The following is an 18,663-nucleotide window of genomic DNA, read 5'->3' on the forward strand; positions in this document are numbered from 1 at the left end:
TTTTCATCTTCTAGTTACCATGTGATACAAAACTTATTTCACTAATATCTTGTAACTATTTTTTATTTGTTTTTGTGTTTATTATTTCCTATAACATGATATTAAATAAAGTTTCTTTGGAGTATTTAATTGCATATGTTGCTAGTATATTTGTGCTGGGGCATAAAAAACCTAGAAAGTCCTTGCTGCTTGTATATCCTTCCGAAAAGTGAATGCAGACTAAACCCATATATTCTCATTGCCTTACAAACCAACATTGCATAAGTAAGTCATAATTGTGATATTTAAAAATAAATTAATCAATAGACCTTAAGTCTAAAGAGGGAGTTTGTAAATTTGTTGTGCAATAAGGAGATTCAGACTTGGCACTTTTGCAAAATCAAATAATTGAATTCAACACATGATATTTCTAGGATCACTTGAAATATCAAATCTAGAATAACACTATTCAAACTTTATTATCATCTTCAAGTTTATGAAGTATCACTTGATATTTTGGTGGTTTGAAAAAGTCAAAGAGTGGTGTGGTATGGAACCAAAGAGAAGAAAGTTAAGGCATGCAATACAGTTTTTGATATTTTATTCACCCCTCTTTTGATATTTAGAGTTCAAAATCACCCACTCCACAAGGTGGGTGATTTGGTGAAGTATCAAGTGATATTCCAAGTATCAAATGATACTTAGAAATCTCATCACAGGTGAAATATTACCCAAATGTGCCAAGTCTGAATCCCTTAATGGACAGGTTTAATAAGAGACCATAAATTCTGCAGTTCTGCTACCTGATTTAGGGTTTAGGATTTCACGGGAGCTTGTTTAGAATGCACATTCCTTGCTTTGGCTGTAACAATTGATGATATGGATTGATCGCTATGCATATCACAAGCTGAATAGAAAAGGAACAATTTTTTTATATATTTAAGGCAATGAAGGTTCAGATTGTTGGTGACAAGTGTGAATTGGACCCAAGACAAATTGCCTAGAAAAAAAAACTTAGTTCCATGAAACACTTCATTGTTTGAGTATTTTAAAATCAACATGTATGATAAAGTTGCTTTTATGAGTGTAAGTACATAACTGAAAACTTTACAAGAATCACAAGTTGTGGGCAAAATGCCAACTTGTGGAGAAAAGCAAAGCTATTAGCAAAAAGAAACAATGAAAAGAAAGTGGAGTTCTGTTTGAACGCTAGTGTTTTATTCAAACGGCTTCTGGTCAAAGACTTGGCAACAGTGAACATAAGTTCAAATTTGTTAAAGCATATATAATTTTATTTATTTATTTATTTATAAATTCTGTGAATCTCTATCTGGTATCTCAATTTTGGAGCCACAATTTAACAAAACAATACATGCCACACAATTTATTATTTAACACTGGTACACAAAATATTACCTTAGGAGTTCATAAATGGTGACCATCAATTTTTAAATAATTAATTGAATACTTCAACAGATTTTAGTATGAACTTATTAGGGAAAATACACTTTAATCTCACAGATTTTCTTTTCTTTTCCATGTATGGACAAATAATTGTTACCAATCTGATTTCCACATGCTATGAATTAATAGTTAAGATATAAATATAACGCACGTATAATCAAAATGAAAGATACCTAATAGTGTTAGAACTAAAAATTAAATGGCTTATTTGCTCTTGATTGCAAATGTGTTCAAGCACTAAACGATGTGTCTTCTTCTCCTGAACCAGTATTCATTTGAGTGAATGGTTTTCCTCAACAAAATTTCTGTTGTAGAAAAATAACTATCTACAAACAGATTCTTCTTAAAATAATTCCATTTGACATCAATTTTCAAATGATCGTATTTGACCTACAACAGCAATGTCGTGCTGAAGCCATGTCTTTCTCAACGAATATGTAAAGAGATTATATTGTTTTCAATCTTTAGGTGAGAAAGCGGAGGGGGAGGGGATCCCGTGTTAAAAAAAACTTTAAAGAATCATACGTGAACTAGGACCACATATGAGAGCAAAAAGATTTTTTCGAAGATGATCTGTTGGGGGAGAGGATTTACTTCACATGGGGAGAGACCATACACTTGCATGAGAGAAGCGTCCCACTAGATTGCATTGTATGTTTTTTTAATGTGGATCAATGCGGCACGGCTAAGCGGGGTAACAGAACCGTGTGAAACCTTCGAATACTCAGTACTATACATACCCCTGTTTTCTCTTCACATGTCTCCATGCAAGCTGTGAGCAACTCTCGTGGCCAGACCTTGAACCTGTCTGACTTGTTAGACAGTAAATTCTATATGTGTTGGCTAATGAAATTACACATTTCCCAGGCGCATTTCGCATGTACAGAATAAATGGAACTTCGTTTGCCTTTCAAATTAGGGGGATATGAATTCAACAACTAATATCATAATCTTTGAGTAAGTTCAGAAATGGAGCCTCGTTCCAAAAGCTCTGTGAGCACCAATCGCATCTTTTCTAACGAAATAGGCTTTGTGACCACTCCGTCCATGCCCAGACGAAGACATTTCTCATGGGTGATACGATCAGTGTTGGCCGTAAGGGCAACAAGAAGCGGCCGATCGCGACGTGTTAATCTTTTTTGAATTTGAGTAGCAACTTCATATCCATCCATCTCCGGCATGCACACATCAAGTAGAAGCACGTTAAATGCCTGGTTTCGCTGTTGGATTAATTGCAGACATTCCCGTCCAGATGCCGCCAAAGTCACTTCACACCCTAGTCTCATTAGCAAGCCTCGCGTTACCATCCTGTTCACACTGCATTCAAAGGTTTGAAATCTGTCAAATTTACGTCGACAACAAACAGATCTCAAGCCAATAAGGGAAGTTGGCAATCAGCTTAAGAATGTCCGTATAAGAAAGAATATCTAAAAACACATGGCAAGAGTGTGATCTCCTAATTCACATTTAGCCATCTATCTCCAAGAACAATCATGCTTTTGAAAAAAATCAGGTGGAAGAAAGGACGAGTACTTACCCATTGTCATCGGTGACCAAGATTCTGACACCAGAAAAGTCTGTCCGAGACTGACTACCACTTGGTTGCGAGGTAGGCGCAATATGAATAGAGAGATGACTTGAAGTCTCGGGAAGATTTAACTTCACAATGAAGGTCACAATCGACCCCCTTCCAACCCCTTCGCTTTCAATCCATATATGCCCATCCATGAGATTAACAAATCTGTCGCTCAACAACCGACTTGTGAGATAGGTGTACATTTCAAACGTTATACAAGATAGTTGAAGATCGAGGTCCAGAAATTTAGAAAAATTCCAAGTGCATTCCAACCTCAACAGCAACCTAAAGACACATCGAGGCTACCCACAAGCAATAATTAAAGATAAAGTATTGAAAAAGAAAGCATAAAAGAAGGCGTATAAGCAATTGCAGTAAGGATCTGAAGCGACCTTTTACAAATAGCTAACCCAAGTCCTGTCCCTCCGTAATTTCTAGTTGTGGTAGAGTCAGCTTGTACAAACTTGTTAAATAGCATAGGGATGTCTTGTGGATTGAGACCTAAACCTGTGTCCCGCACCTACAAAAACGTCCATCATGTCAGTTTCTAGCAAATAATGCAGGTACTTGAACCAGGATAGTGAATCAAACACATCAAAAGGAGATAAAACCCAACCTGGACTCTGAGGTAAAAATGATTGTCTCCTGATAAAGGCCGAAAATCTGGCTGACGAGGGTCACGCGGATATTCAGGTCTTTCTAGACCTACAATTACGTTCACGTGGCCCTCCTTAGTAAACTTCACCGCATTTCCAACAACATTGAGAGCAGTTTGTAAAAGCCGCTTATCATCCCCAACTGCAATTTCAGGGATGTCGGGCCCCATAGTCAAGTTCACTTGTAACCTTTTCACGGACGCTATTGGCTTCACAAGGTTCAAAACCTGCCAAGGCAAAAACAATGCCCCAGAGAGATACTTAGATTAAGAAACATTAAAGATATTGAAGAAACATCAAAGCCCGTAATATGTGGAAAATGATGCCACTGGGTGTTTTAGTGACTTAGTTCAGACTTCCAACGAACCAGGTAAGTAAGCAGAGCATAAGTTGTTACGCTTATAATTGCCTCATTTATCTCGAAGCTAAGCTTTATAAAAAGCTCTTAATCCGCCTACCAAGAATTAAGTCTAAGCTGTACTTCAGCAGCAATAACAGGCATAGAACCTTACGGAAAATCACTAGTTCGTTCTTCGTCAAGCACTTTAGTAGTGGGCCTAAAGGAATACACTTCCACAAGCGACCGTATCAGTCCACATGTCAAAAAATTGACTCCGATAGATTACCTCTTTGAAGACATTAGGAAGGTTGAATGTCTGAATATCGAGCTCCAGACTTCCATCCTCGAGCCGAGAGAGATCAAGCACGTCATTTATCAATGTGGCCAAAAGGTTACTGCTTTTCAAAACAGTTTCCACCATAGACCGCTGCTCAGGGGTTAACTCCGTTTCTTGTAATAAAGAAGAAAGAGCAATGATAGCATGCATGGGCGTGCGCATCTCATGATTCATCACAGCCAGAAAGTCGTTGCGGGCTCGAATAGCTGTCTCTGCTTCCTGTCTAGCATGTTCCAATGCTACGTTTTGTTCCATCAAAAGATCTCGAGCAAGCATTGATTCCTCCAGAATTGTTGCGTGTGATAGAGCCACAGCCACCTGCATTCAGTAGGTGCTATATCCTCTAAGAACACTTTCCTCATAAGCGAACCACGACAACAGAAGACATCACATGAAAATCACGGTGCAAAGGCTCACTATTTCGCAACGCAATTTTGAAGGAGTAAGGATGGCTAAAACTCCGAAGGTTAGAACTGCATCATCTCCTCACCTGATCAGCCACAACTTCCACTAGCTCCAATTCATGAACGTGCCACCTTCGTGCACTGTTTAAAGGCAACATCAGCACCATCAATGCAAAAGGACGTGTTCCGGCATCAGGCCAATCACTGAAGTGGAAGTTTGTGAGATGCAGAAGTGGGACTCGAATTGCCACGACCTCCCCAGTCATGTACTTCGCTCCACGAATTCGAGTAACACAAACTGGGCTGTTAGGAGATATCACCACTGCCCGGGGAGTACTAAACACTTGCTTGATAGTTGGGTGATGTATGGGGACTGTAACATGAAGAGATTCAGCTCGAAGAGCATTTTTGAGTTGTAGCTCTTGACCATCTGGGCTTGGCATCCATAAAGTACACTCCTCAAGCGAAAGCGTTTTTCCGAGTTCTATGAGGGTGGTATTCAAAATTGTATGTCGATCTAGGGTACTTCGTATTTCATGAGTGAGCATCCTAACGTGACGACCTGTTTCCTCCTGTGTACGTATCAATCCCATTTCACGATCAAGTTCTGCAGCCTTCTTCTTCAAGAACAATTCTCGAGTCTTTACACTAAGGAGGTCTGGAATAATGTGCACAAGCATGAGTGCTGTGGCACACGACACAACAGCAGTAAGAACCTTCGCTATTGTAAGAACGACGGCCACTGTTCGAGAATGGCTACTGAACGTCCACAAGGATATTAGATGCGTTGCTCCGCACAGCACAATGAAGGCTCCAAACTGAACAAGAACCCATCGATATGGGAAAATAGACGACTTCTTCACAAAGTAAATAAGCTCCAGCGGAATAGAGAAATATGCCAACGCGATGAAAAAATCCGATATGTACTGGTACCGCATGAGAAGATCGTCTGGAGGCCATTGCGGCTCTACGCAATTGCACGCTTCCATCGCTCCCAGTTCCTCACTCTACTCCACTATCCTTCCTGTGATTTTGAAGACAACCGGAGTGCTGCTCAGCCAATCGCAGAAAGAAAGAAAGAAAGAAAGAAAAAAGAAAAAGAAAAGAAAAAGAAAAAAGTAGAACTATGGTGAATGTGAGCAAAGCTTCAGCATTATCTACGGGTACGTGATGATAGCAAACTACCATATTCAGCCGTCTCCGCCTTAACATATGTACAAGAAATAGTCGCCAGAATGTCTCAATATCAATCGAGCTCGCAGCAACTTAGTCTCCTGCGCAGTGACCACCAAGAATATGACAGGCTTCAGAGTCGGCTCAAGGCTATCTAGTAGAAGAAAATTTCAAGAGAAAAGGGATGATTAAGAACCCAACAACACTAGTAACCAAATAACAAAACCGATTTTAGACCACGAGTGGAGTACTTCTCCTCGAAGATTCAAAACAACAATCGATATAAGTATTTGAAACCCAAAGAGGAGAGACTAGCTACACTATACCGTAACTAGTGTAACGACTAATCATATCTATTCGTTGATTATCTGTGATAAATATAATTTAAATTCTCCACAGAAATCCTACCATTTTCACAATCTAAGAATACATATTTCAGACATATTTCAGTGTCACCCTGAACTATTCCACCCCAGAGGCCAGCTACGTTACGCAACAACTTGTCATATAGCACCGAGAATTTATCCTGATCCAAGAATACTAGACGACCTCAGCCTCTTCAAAAATCGAGCCAGGGGCCACCCAACATATTTGCGCACTTCTCAAAAGTATTTCCACGCGATGCAGGCGTTCCCCATTCCAAAATCGAAAGCCGACTCAAAAAGCCGACTCAAAGATTCCCTTTAGCACGGTACACAAGTAAATCTAAAGTAAAGTCCACCAATACTCGCGCAAAGCATAGACGCTTCGTGAAACTAGCATCAAATATTACGGTCCGCATGTTCCATGCGCCTGCTCGCGAAGCGGCAGCATCGCTTCCAAATCCTTCGCATGCTTCTAAATAGGACCCTTGAACCGCGCAAAGAATCCAATAAAGACCTTCAAATGATACTGCGGATACTCACAATGAACTTTGACATTCACCACCACATCCCCTAGGCATTCAGCATTTCATGCATGAGGCATAATCCAACTGCAACCAGAGGACCATCCACCTCCGCCATTCTACTACCTAGGACAGTCTCCTCAAAGGTGCCATTCAAACCCCACGCAGAGCTAAAACACCGCACCCCCGCATCCGCCCGCCCTCCAACATACAAGAAGCTTCTTTCATGTGACACTTGCTACACCAGCGCACCAGTCGAAATCCGCCCTAGACCAAACGCTTCCCCCGCCTCCCACACACACACACAAGACAAACACAAACACAAAAACCAACAAGTCATCACCCCGTCGCGCCCGTGCACTACCTCAAAAAGCCCGAACGCATTCACTCGCGAAGCACTCTAGATCCTCCTTCAAGCCAACTCCACCGCTTCTCATCAACCAAATCCATGGCCACGACTGCACCTGCAATCCTCGTCAACCATTGCAGCAGCAGCAGTAACAATTGCACTCTACCGCACCAACGTTCTCCTCACATGACTCTCTCTCGCTCTTTCTCCCTCCCTCTCTCCCTCTCTCCCTCTCTTCCTCTCAACGAACCGTCCCAAACCTCGCTCCCTCGCGCAACCCTAGCAAGTTGACCACTGGAGGCATCTTCAATTTTCAACTCCAAGGCGATGTCGACCCCCGGAAAACCGAAACCAAGAGCAAGGTCGAGCTCAGTCCAACACTGGCCCGCATGCAGCAACATGAACCAAAGGACCGCGGAGACGGGAATGTGTCAGAAAGGCAGTGGGGCACCACTATCCTCGTAGGTTCCGTTCTATTCCCTTTTCCATACCCCTTTCCTTTTTGCCCTTCCCTTGCCCTCGTCGCTACTGCTGCAATCACTCTCACACACACTTGCACACACTCCCGGTTACTTCCACAAAAACTTAACACGCAAAATTCCTATTTAACTCATCACATCCGAACACTCTCCCCTGACTCCTTGCAGATTTGGGCCCACGGCAATCGCGGTTACTGAGATGCCTTTGCAGGACGAGCCACCCCAAGGAATCTCCCCCGGGAACCGTCCCCCACCCGCATGGGAACTCCAGTGCGGCGCAGCCTGTGGGGACTTGTGAGGAACGTGGACGATTTCCCCGTCATCGATGACCCCCCGGACAGCGGTCCAGGTTCAAAGGAGGAGTAGCTGCACACGCAGGGGAGGTGCACAGACGTGTCACTGTCCCGACCATGGGCATGAACGTGCACCCACAACCGTATCGTATTCCCGTCCCGTCCGAGGTGGACTTATCTGGTACCATTTACGGCCTTAGGGTAGGGTGGATTCAAGACCACCCTCCCGAAGTCCAGTCTTCCGCTTCACAAGGGGAAGACTCACTCTCTCTGATTTGGGACTCTGCTTGTGTGTCGTCATAGCTCTTGCACGTTCTCGTCCATGTGTTTTATCACCCCCGCAATCCACTATACGAGCTGTGCCGTAATTGACAACGAGGAGAAGTTTGTCAGCAGAGGGGAGGAAGAGGAAGAAGAGGGAGGGTGCTATAATTGTGCGTGGTAATTGTGTGAAGCAGCAGCAGGAGTGCAGGTGCGCGAACCGACGATGGCACTAGGGCCTTGTTGACTGATGCGCTGTGGCAAGTGTGATCGAAACCTTGTAGTAGGCCCACGGGAGCGTGAAAAGGGGGGTTGTCCGTGAATGGAATGAGTTTGCAGGTCTCTCAGAGATGGTGTGTTGTTCCTTTTCCCCCGATATTCTTCCTCCTCAGGACTTGAGCTGAGCTGTCTACCTCCCGCACCCGATGGATTTGTAACACAGTTAGGGTTTGCATGCCTTCCACAATGAACTGGACCTTGTAATGACCCATGTGCTTCTGGATTGTTCGGGGCTTCAATGGATTTGACCCTCGTCATTTTCACCACTGTCTCGTGTGTGTGTAAGTAAGAGTGCATGTATGTTACATTTGATGCTCAATTTTACTCCAACATTTTTGTTACAGATTGAACCACTGTAGTCAAAGGAAGTTTTAATTATATTGACTGTGCTTACCTATTTCTTTTTACTTTAAGGTAAAGAATAAGTATATTTCCAGAATACTATTTAAAACATTTTTACATACAATGTTTACTTACTTACGAATTATGTTTGAATGATGTATCATTCTTATTCATTTTTTTAAAACAATAATAAAGAATTCATACAGAAAAAACTTTAAATAAAAGTAAAAATGTGTTACTATGTATAGTAGATATTAAAACCATCTTATCATTTTTAAATGCATGTCATGGATACATAACAACGATGAATCTTGGACTTTTTATAATAGTTCTAAATCTTTTGCAAAATCTTCTGTAATCTTTTGAATGTTTCCATTAAAATTCCCTAAATCATTTCAAATCTTCTATAGTTCCTTTAAAACTTTCCATGGAAGGATTTATGGAACTTATATTTTAAAGTATAAATAAAACACAAGTTGAGATGCATCACACTCTTAGAAGCATAATGTGCAAAACAACTTGTACTGTTACACCCTTCTGAGTTAATTGTAATTATTCTTACTGTCAATTTAGTTTTCTTTTTTTCTTTTTTTCTTTTTCTAACCATCAATACTATTTTTGTTCAGATTTGGTCTTTTTAGCAAGTTATAATACATGATTTTTTTAAAAAATACTCAATTATATCATTATTATATTATTAAAATACAAATACTATATAAATCCAAAATCATAGTCATTGAATTCTTAATTTATATTTCTGAATCAATTCTTCACTAAAATTTCTATAGCTCTAAATTGTTTGTTTTATAATATCTCTATCACCAAAAACATTATAAAAGAATTAGTATCCTCATGAATATTTTTTGCAATATTAATAAATCATTAATTTTAAAATAAATAAATCATACAATTGAATAAATAAATAAATTTTCTTTTGAGAAATCAACTACTAATGTTTTTTACTTTACTACTAATTACATGTGCAAATTCTGCTTAAAATCAAAAATTAAAACACATTCATTGTATATTAGAAAATGTTTTTAAAAAATTTCTTAAATAGTTTAGTTTAAATAACATGTAATTTTTTTGTAATGAATGTAGTTCCATTTGAACCACTTTATATATGTATATATATAACTCTTTTAAATGTGCAATGGCAACTAAATTTGTATCATTTTGTATTTAGAAAGACAGAATGTTAGGTACATGGATTTTTATTTTATTTTATTTTATTTTTATAATGTGTGTATGTGTATGAATATACATATACACACATAAAACAATGCCACTAAAACTTTTAAGAACAAGTTCAGTACATCTCTTAACAATGTAACATTCATCAAAAGTCAAACAGTTTGTGATATACAGTAACTTTTCACTTGGAGAGAGAACTACATTATTTTCATTTGTCATGTTCTTCATTAACTTTTGTTCTTCAAGCATCTTGTTAATAATTTATCAGCATCAATTATTCCAATGATTGGGTTATATGAGCTAAAAATACAATTGAAGGTTGTTTGTACTAGCAAGTAAATATGTTATTTATGATGTTGAACAACAGATTTCTATTGCGTGTTTGTTCTTGAATCCAAGGGTTAGTTATGCTTTTTTGTGCAAGAAAAATAAACAATTTACTTGTGTAGAGTTTGTGTGATTATTGTGAGAATGTACCTCAAAACTTTTCACTCTAGAAGAATTGTTATTTAATTTCCAGAAAAATACAGAAGTACTGATTGATGCTAAATACAAATATAAATTTATCAATCCATTATCAATCAATATCTTCTAAATATTTTCAAAAACTTTTTATGAGTTGGTGACTTGGAATGATTATATTGAAATTCATAATGTGGGTAATGGTATATCTCCCTAAACCAATCAACATAATAGTGACAAAAAAGTCATATATTCATCAAAAGTGTTACATATATCTATATCTATATATATATAGATATTGGATTTCCTGAGTAAGAAGCAATTAAAATGACTGTATATAAAGTTAGTTAAGATTTATTTATTTATTATTATTATTATTTGTTTTACATTGCTAGCATTTGTTGAAAAATACTTATACCTATGTCATTCACACACATAATTTGTTTTGCTAATAGATCACTATACTTTTAGCGGGGAAGCAAATTTAATTTCAACATATTAGATTACTTTTAAATTGAAGTAAATCATAATAATATTGAACATGCATAATTGCTAAATTACCAAATACCACTGAAGCATTTACAGGATTAAATTATTTTTGCATGAATTATAACAGAAACTAATTAATAAGTCTTGCTTTGATATTGTATGTTGTGGTAGATGTATTTAGACTACAAGGGCTACATTCTGTTTCCTACTTACAATAATACAGCCCTTTATTAATCTGTATTTATCTATCTGTATGTGATTAAAGATTATGCAAAAGATTATCCATTCTACTAATGGAAAGCATCGAATTCTGCAAAGCGGTGGCCTGAACTAGGCCCCAAATCCTATTCCAAAGCTCAAAGAACATCACACTTTGACAACGAGATTGTAGAAAGCAAGTGGGTGTCCAGAGAGACGAATGAAAACGAACAACAAGTTGTAAAAACAACGTTCATCCAAACGGAAGCGCAGCATCGAACCCCCAGTGGCTGTAGCGAGAGGGGGCGGTGTGAACGAGGCCCACCCAGTTCAGGTCACTCGGAGTGGCATGCGGTCAATGATAGGTGCCAACGTGACATAAAGTATTGTGGCAGCTTTGTTTCTAAATCGGGGGATGATTCTCGCAAATCTAAGCGGGGGCCAGTAAGTCGCGAGAAGGGGGGGGGCGATGTGAACAAGGCCCACCCAGTTCAAGTAACTAGGAGTGGCATACGGCCAATGCTAGGAACCCACGGTGGCACAATGTAGAGTTCGAAGTTTCGAAAAACGGGGCTGATTCGCTCTAATCTGAGCAGACCAGTGAATCGCAAGCCGGGGGGCCACTTCGAATCGATATCCAGTTTGGGCGGGCGAACTGTGCAGTCGGCCCTGCCCGAGCTATTGCCCGATGCCGGAATCTCTTCTTATCGGACGTTACTCTCAACTCCCGCCTCCCCGTGATGAGACCTGAATCCTACGCTGCCATAGAGTAAAATAATCGACATGCGCTCGTTCCGTCACTCACCGCGTTGTTTTTTATTGTTTATTTTGTAGTTTCGCGGTTGTGGTGCTCGCTGTTGGATCGAATGTTGCTGGTCGCTTTGGCCGGTTCCATGTGTAGTCTTGTGGGACAGAGGGTTATGAGTTTGGATCTAGCTCTCATGTTGCCGTGCGTGTTGTGAATTTTGTTGACGAACTTCTGTCGTGTAGAGTTTGGTCTGTTCTTGCGTAGGGGTTGGATCATCTGCTTCGTTGCGTGGTTGTTTTGCGGCCGTTCATCGTTTCGGTGAGTGGAAGTGGGCTTTGGGCAATGCACTTGGGATAGTGCATGAATCTCGCGGTGATAGATGGGAGTTTGAAGTTTGTGCCGAGCGTCCTCGCGATGTGACTGGAGATTAGATCGGTCTGCGTAACCTGTTTGGTTTAACTACTCGGCAACTTGTTTCTCCGGCTTGAATTTCGTCAGTAGAAAGCAGATTCATTATCAAACGTGCACTCTTGTTGTCAAACCACGACAGATTGCAGCCAGCGATTGTTCTCTAAGGAAGAGCTTACCAGGAAGTACAAGTTGATTGTCTAGTGTTCGGTGCTCGAAGAACCCCGAGAAGTGATTTTTCGCTTCATCTTGGTATCATCATGCATGCCTTCTGCTCTCCCTCAAACAGTAGACGATAACGTTTTGAAATTTATCCATAAGTCTGCTTCAATCCGCCAGTCGTGCGGGCGCATGGTACTACATGTCGACGTTAATGAAAGTATAATAGACGACGCAGACAACCGAATGCCACTCACCAAGTTCTAACTCTTCTTCGTTGAAATCTACGTCTGCAAATAATTTTTCTCGATTTTCGTGTAGTTTCAAGGTGTGCAATTTATTTTATTGATGCATTCGAAAGTCTGCTCCCAATGCATCGATTACGTCATTCATTCATAATTACTGGATGAATGACCGCATTTTGCACACATCATGAAGTAATTTCTGTATCATCAACTTGAGCTTCGCATGAAACTGCAACGTACACGAAAAGTTAACATTGTCTGCCAGATTTGGTGCTTATTACAATTGTACGCTTTTTGGTTGTCTCTTTCTGCACGTTATTATCTTCTCTTATTTTCGTCAACTATACAAACATGTCAGAATACAAAGCTTATGTAATTACTTCGGAACGAAACTGGCTTGAAGCAACTAGTTGCGCAATTTAATTTGCTTTTTCACCATCTCGTGCAGAACTCTCTTCTCACCGCACGGTTGGATCTGTACAGCACAGTTTGTTGTGGGATCTGGGTCCTGGACTTAGTGTTGGTGAAGATGCTTGGGAATTCCGGTCCTGTTCATGTTCATTTCTGGATCCTTGCACAAGTAGTTTTAGGTCTAGGGGTTTTAATGAGCCTTTTTACCTCGCTGCCTTCTCTATTCTCGTGTTCTAACGATGTATTTAGCCTTTCGTCTGTAGTAATATTTTTGTGACGCGAGATCAGCACCTTTCTGTTTCATCTGTTACAGTACTGCCCAACATTCAATAGTTACTATTTTAGAGTGATAGCATTAGTGTGTGCAATTTAACTTAAGGTTTATTTGTTTGTTCAATTTTGGTTCTATGCCATTGATTTAGAACTTTATTAACAACTCATGCTTTAATGCTTTAAGTGAATCTTACATGCAATTCCATGGAATCAACACTAATGCAAACACTAATGCATGCGTGTTGTACATTCTTTGCTACTTAATTAAATTTTTGAATAACAACATAAATTATCTACTAATTTTGTTTAAATTAGATGAATTATTAAGAAATAGGCTTGGAAGAAATTCAAGGACAACGGCTTTAATTTTGTCTTCGATCAGAAACTGATGCATAACAAGACATGTAACTACAAATCTCCTAACAAAATGCTTGAATTTACTTATTTTGTGCTTAAAATAAGTAAAATTAGTTGATATAAAACTAAATAATGCTTACTGAGATACATGCACAAACAATAAAAAGTAAAAAAAATCTTTAAATAATTGCAAAGACTTATTGCAAAAAATTACATTTTAAAATTTCTAATGTAAAAGAAATTATATGTAATCTGCAACAAATTATTGCTAATTTCTTTTTCAGGCGTTTATCCCTAGTAACAAAAACTGGTTTGGACATGTCTTCACAAACCAAATGATAATAAAAAAAATTGTGATATTTTTACGCACATATCCGACAGAGTGCTTCAAGCTACAAAAAGTAAGATTTACTTGTACACAATGTTATTTTAACCAAACAAAAAAAACTCTTACAAAAGCTCTGAAGAGATGCACAAGCACTTAAAGTTTCAAAATATCTTTATATTATCAATAGTTTGATGGCATCAGTATGTAGAAGTGCCTGAACATGGACTTCCCTAAGAGTAGTTCTGTGGTAAGGAATAGCACATCTTCACACAAACAGTTTTTAAGTCTTGGATTGTGCCCACTTACCTTGCCACCCACTGTTCAAATATTTGTTACATGACAGATTTGCAGCATGATATTTGATACTGTTTGAAGAGATCAGTTTTCACCTACTACTCTGCAATTTTTTTCACACCGGAAGACCTCAATGCTTCTCTAGTGGTGTATGCTTTAGGTTGAAAGCTGACAACAAACAGTGCAGTCGTAATAGTTTATGAGTGTGCACAAGCAGGGTGCAGTTGAGGGGACTGTTTCCACATTTGCAATTTAGATAATATACCAGACTTCTACTGACCAGCATTCGCAACCCATCTGTGGGGTTCTGAAAAGAATAGAATTAAATTGGGTTTCCCATAGTTCACTACGCATGCAAGCGCTTTTTCACTGTACAGTGGGGTACAGAAATAATTCGATTTTTTTTCTAGAGCACCACATTTGCTGAAAAAATCTTGTTGTTCAATTGAATGCTATGATCATGTTGGAAGGAATCTTTCCCCGATACTTAGCCATCTATTTTTGGAGTGCAAGAGGTGTCTAATTACATGTAATTAGCCATGTGTCTTCAAAATCAGATTGCAAATGTGATGATTAATGTGGAAGTGGTTAGGTGAGCTAAAAAATCATAGTTACAATTAGGCATGCATGCAACCAGCAAAATGGAGTGATAGCATAGAATGCTTGGATGGGGTGACTTATATAATCCATTTGAAGATGTGAAGCACATTGCACTGCCACATATTGAGATTGTGAAGCACATACAGATTTTAGAAGTGTTCTTTTTTGGTTTTGGACATCATTAGCTTCAGTGACTCCTCTCTGTTAAACTAGAAGTTGGTTTGTGTTGTTTGAAGGCTTATAGCAAGCACCATGAAGTACAGAACATTGTCCCCTATGCAGAAGAATCAGATTGTGGGGATGAGGAAGGCTGGGATGAAGTGTAAGGACATTGCAGAAGTCTTCAGTGCTCCCTATTCCACCATTTCAACTATCTTGAGTCATTGGAAGGTCCATGGAAGTGTGGAGTCGTTGAAATCACAATGTGGCAGACCCAGGAAGTTGTCTGAGCGGGATTTTCGAGTGTTATGTCATGCTGTCAGTTCAAATAGAAGGCATACTCTGGTAGAACTTGCAAACTTGGTGAGTGTTTCCCGAACTACTGTTCGACTCTACCTCCATGAGCTTGGTTTTAGAAATTGTATAGCACCTAAAAAGCCCTATTTGAATGTCAAACATAAAGCAGATAGGCTTGCATTTGCACGTGCTTATGAGAGTTGGACGTTTGAAGATTGGTGTAATATTATTTGGACGGATGAGTCATCATTCAAAACTGGCAAAAATCCACGGCAAATTAGAGTGTGGCGGAAGGCATACGAAAAATATAATTGGGATTGTATAGCACCAAGTTTTAAGTCTGGGCGTAGTTCAGTGATGGTTTGGGGTGCCTTTACTGGCTTTGATAAGTCTCCATTGGTCACCATTCCTTCAAATAAGAGATCATCAAGTGATTTTGTCACTATTGTTTATGAAGGAGTATTAATTGGCTTTTATTTCTTACATGATGACCCTGAGCAATTGATATTGATGGAGGATGGTGCTCCAGTCCACCGTAACTCATTGCCAGTGCAATGGAGATGTACTCATGGTATAGAAAAGTTGTTTTGGCCTGCCAATTCACCGGACTTGAATCCAATAGAGAACGTTTGGATGGTTGTAAAAGATTTGCTCAAACATCATAGTAGACCTAATAGTAAGCTAGAAATGATAGAAAAAATTCAATCCGTATGGGATACCATATCTATAGAGTGGCTTCGTACATTGATTTCCACTATGCCTTATAGGATGCAAGCGGTGATTGCAGGGGGTGGTAGTACGAGATGGTAGATAGTATGTAACAAAAAGCTCTCTTGATGTATATTTTCACAATTTTATAATGAAAAATTGTTACACCATGAAACTAGATTCTACTATCTTTGCAATGCACTTTACGGCTCAAAAATGCGTTCATTTTTGAAACTGCTGGAGCTTTTTGAAGTTCAGTGATTTCTAACACTGATTCACTTTGGAAAAAAATTCGAATTATTTCTGTACCCCACTGTAGAGTGTACAAGTACATCCTCAGATTCTGCACCCTCTTCTGCCCAGTACATTTCGGGAATTGGCTATTAAATAACTGAGCAGAAATAATCCAGATCACACCGTGCGTAACTTAATCTTGCGATTTTTGTCTCACCGTTTGACTTCTTCATCCAAAGTTGTATCAAATTCTCTGCATCTTTGTATGTATGTAGAAGAATTTAAATGCCAGGGAAGACAGGCTTCACAGTGCTTGCAATGACGTCAGTGCTGTAACTAGAAGCAATCCAGATAAGCCATCCGTGCATCCAGCATTTCCTTTCCACCAAGGTCATTCACATTCAATACAACGCTGACAGCTATTGAAACAGCAGAAAACCAAAGAATAAAGAATGTTGTTATAGAGAAGATTTAATGATTGACCTGTAAAAAGCACTGCAATAATGTCATGAGGTGAAAACAAGCGTTAAAAACCAGCTACCACAGATGAGAACAATTGAAACCTACACAAGAACCAAGAGTGTCATTAACTTGACGAAATTTAAATGTCAACAATTCATGTGAAATTAGAGCAAGGTCGACAGATACGACAAGCACACATCCATAGTTCACGTAAAAACAAGACATCGTTAACATGCGAAACAAGCACTCAAACGTTTTTTTTTTTTTTTGACGGGTCCCAAAACTGCACTGCAATGTTAGGAATATTGGCGGTTATTAGATCGCTCCAATTGAATTCTTAAGTGTGACTTAGAAGATTTCCAAGGCAAATAGCAAACTTATTTTTAGACAAGAATAACCACCTTCGCTTATACTGCAACAGTCTAAAAAGAAATCTTGAAAATGTACCAATAGACTCATTCAGCTAGAAGGAACTCGGGTTTGTTGCACTTGATTCGAATTCTACTTCAAATCCCTCAAGATTATATCAGTCATGGATTTCCATGACTAGTAGCGTTCCACTCCCGCCTGACAGAGTTTAGTGCATGACTTTGGAGTGATCAACCACGCCGTCTCCATGACCTATCGAGTTTTCCTGTTCGCCACACCGTATCTGGTGGGTTTCTTCATCAGGTGCCACACAATTAAACGTGAGATGATTTAACGAGTACATGTGAGAGGGAGCACCATCTAAGCACATTTCAAGATTGTCAAAGCACCCAATTGCTTTCAGTTATTGCACAAATGTTGGACCACACAAGTAAGAAATCTTTCGGAGAAAGCATAATACCTCTTCTGGTATATGGTCACGAGCGCCATGAAGCGAAACGTGGCATTGGGGTGGAACAGCAGAGGTGTTGTATTTCAATTGGTCACCGTTTACCCCCATCTTTACCTTCCTGGAGAGAAACTCATGCAGAGTCAGAAAAATATTACTTTTGATCAATCAAGCGCGCTTCCGCTCCAAATTCATCATGCAATCAAGAACGTGATAGATAAATCAAACCTGGGTAACAGTAAAATTACTTCTTCCCAAAATGAGTATTATCATATTTCTTATAGTTCTTGTTCCGTTGTGTCTTCTGAAAATCAATTTTACATCAAATTCTCTTATCTTGTCATGCCTGCAGACAAAATCGAGTATCGGCGAAACTAGCCCCAACAGTGTTGACTAACTCGTTTGTATTGTTACTAGAGACAATCCTTAACAAAAACAACTCATGCCACGTCTAGCACAAATAGTATGTCGTTTATACTCGGCGTTATTATTGAATGAAATAGTAATAACATAAATTTACAGGCTCCGAAATAAGTATGAAAAGTTTACTTACAGAAAGTTTCCACCCACATGGATTCTGGCATCGCTAAAAAGATTCCACGGAAACGAAATCGACAAAGCATCCATTACGGTAAGTGAATTTAAACGAAGCCCAGAAAACAATAAAAGGTAACATATATTAAAGGAACCCTACCCACTTTAGCCCTGTCAAAATGACCCAATGCATAACACCCATAATCGATGCAAAACCTCACAACCTGCACGGCAACACAAAATCTGACACCATGAGAGCGAGAGAAAGAGAAAAAAGAGGTTTCTGTTTGAAAGCTACTAGTTCCCTTCGACCCAAGTAACGCAGTGAGGAACCTTTTGTAGCGCAATTAGTTAAACGCCTCCTTTCTCTTGTCACGAATTACGAGTAATGCACCATAGCCCCTGCTCCTCTAGACATACCTGCCCAGAGGGCTTTCAAAGTTGAAAAACCTCACAACGGAGCCCGGG

General features: G+C 39.3%; 1 protein-coding gene and 1 long non-coding RNA gene across 5 annotated transcripts; both read right to left on the reverse strand.

Annotated features, from left to right (window-relative positions):
* Positions 1-2,331: 2,331 nt before the first annotated feature.
* LOC112278353 (ethylene receptor 2) lies at positions 2,332-7,804 on the reverse strand. Its single transcript, XM_024511698.3, has 8 exons — positions 7,180-7,804; positions 5,942-6,030; positions 4,843-5,780; positions 4,302-4,670; positions 3,636-3,902; positions 3,412-3,539; positions 2,981-3,184; positions 2,332-2,760 (listed from the first exon to the last, which is right to left on the reverse strand). The coding sequence occupies exons 3-8, from the start codon at positions 5,743-5,745 to the stop codon at positions 2,388-2,390; spliced, it is 2,244 nt and encodes a 747-aa protein (XP_024367466.1). The 5' UTR covers positions 5,746-5,780; positions 5,942-6,030; positions 7,180-7,804; the 3' UTR covers positions 2,332-2,387.
* Positions 7,805-16,251: 8,447 nt separating this feature from the next.
* On the reverse strand, positions 16,252-18,663 carry LOC149986273 (uncharacterized). 4 transcript variants are annotated; one of them, XR_016501082.1, is made up of 4 exons: positions 18,215-18,663; positions 17,890-18,007; positions 17,674-17,782; positions 16,252-17,496 (listed from the first exon to the last, which is right to left on the reverse strand). It is a non-coding gene; the product is annotated as an uncharacterized LOC149986273 (long non-coding RNA). The 4 variants fall into 4 exon arrangements; XR_016501081.1 differs by having other exon boundaries at positions 16,252-17,507; positions 18,215-18,657; XR_016501079.1 differs by lacking the exon at positions 17,890-18,007 and having other exon boundaries at positions 18,215-18,635.

This window comes from Physcomitrium patens, chromosome 25 (genome assembly GCF_059467195.1).
Source record: "Physcomitrium patens ecotype Gransden chromosome 25, ASM5946719v1, whole genome shotgun sequence".
Taxonomy (NCBI): domain Eukaryota; kingdom Viridiplantae; phylum Streptophyta; class Bryopsida; order Funariales; family Funariaceae; genus Physcomitrium; species Physcomitrium patens.

Excerpts from the sequence above, each read along its gene's own strand:
- LOC112278353 (XM_024511698.3), bottom strand. The coding sequence starts at position 5,745 with ATGGAAGCGTGCAATTGCGTAGAGCCGCAATGGCCTCCAGACGATCTT. Across the intron at positions 3,903-4,301 it reads TTCCTAATGTCTTCAAAGAG|GTTTTGAACCTTGTGAAGCC; the intron begins GTAATCTATCGG and ends TTGCCTTGGCAG. Across the intron at positions 3,185-3,411 it reads GGGTTAGCTATTTGTAAAAG|ATTTGTTAATCTCATGGATG; the intron begins GTCGCTTCAGAT and ends GTTGAGCGACAG.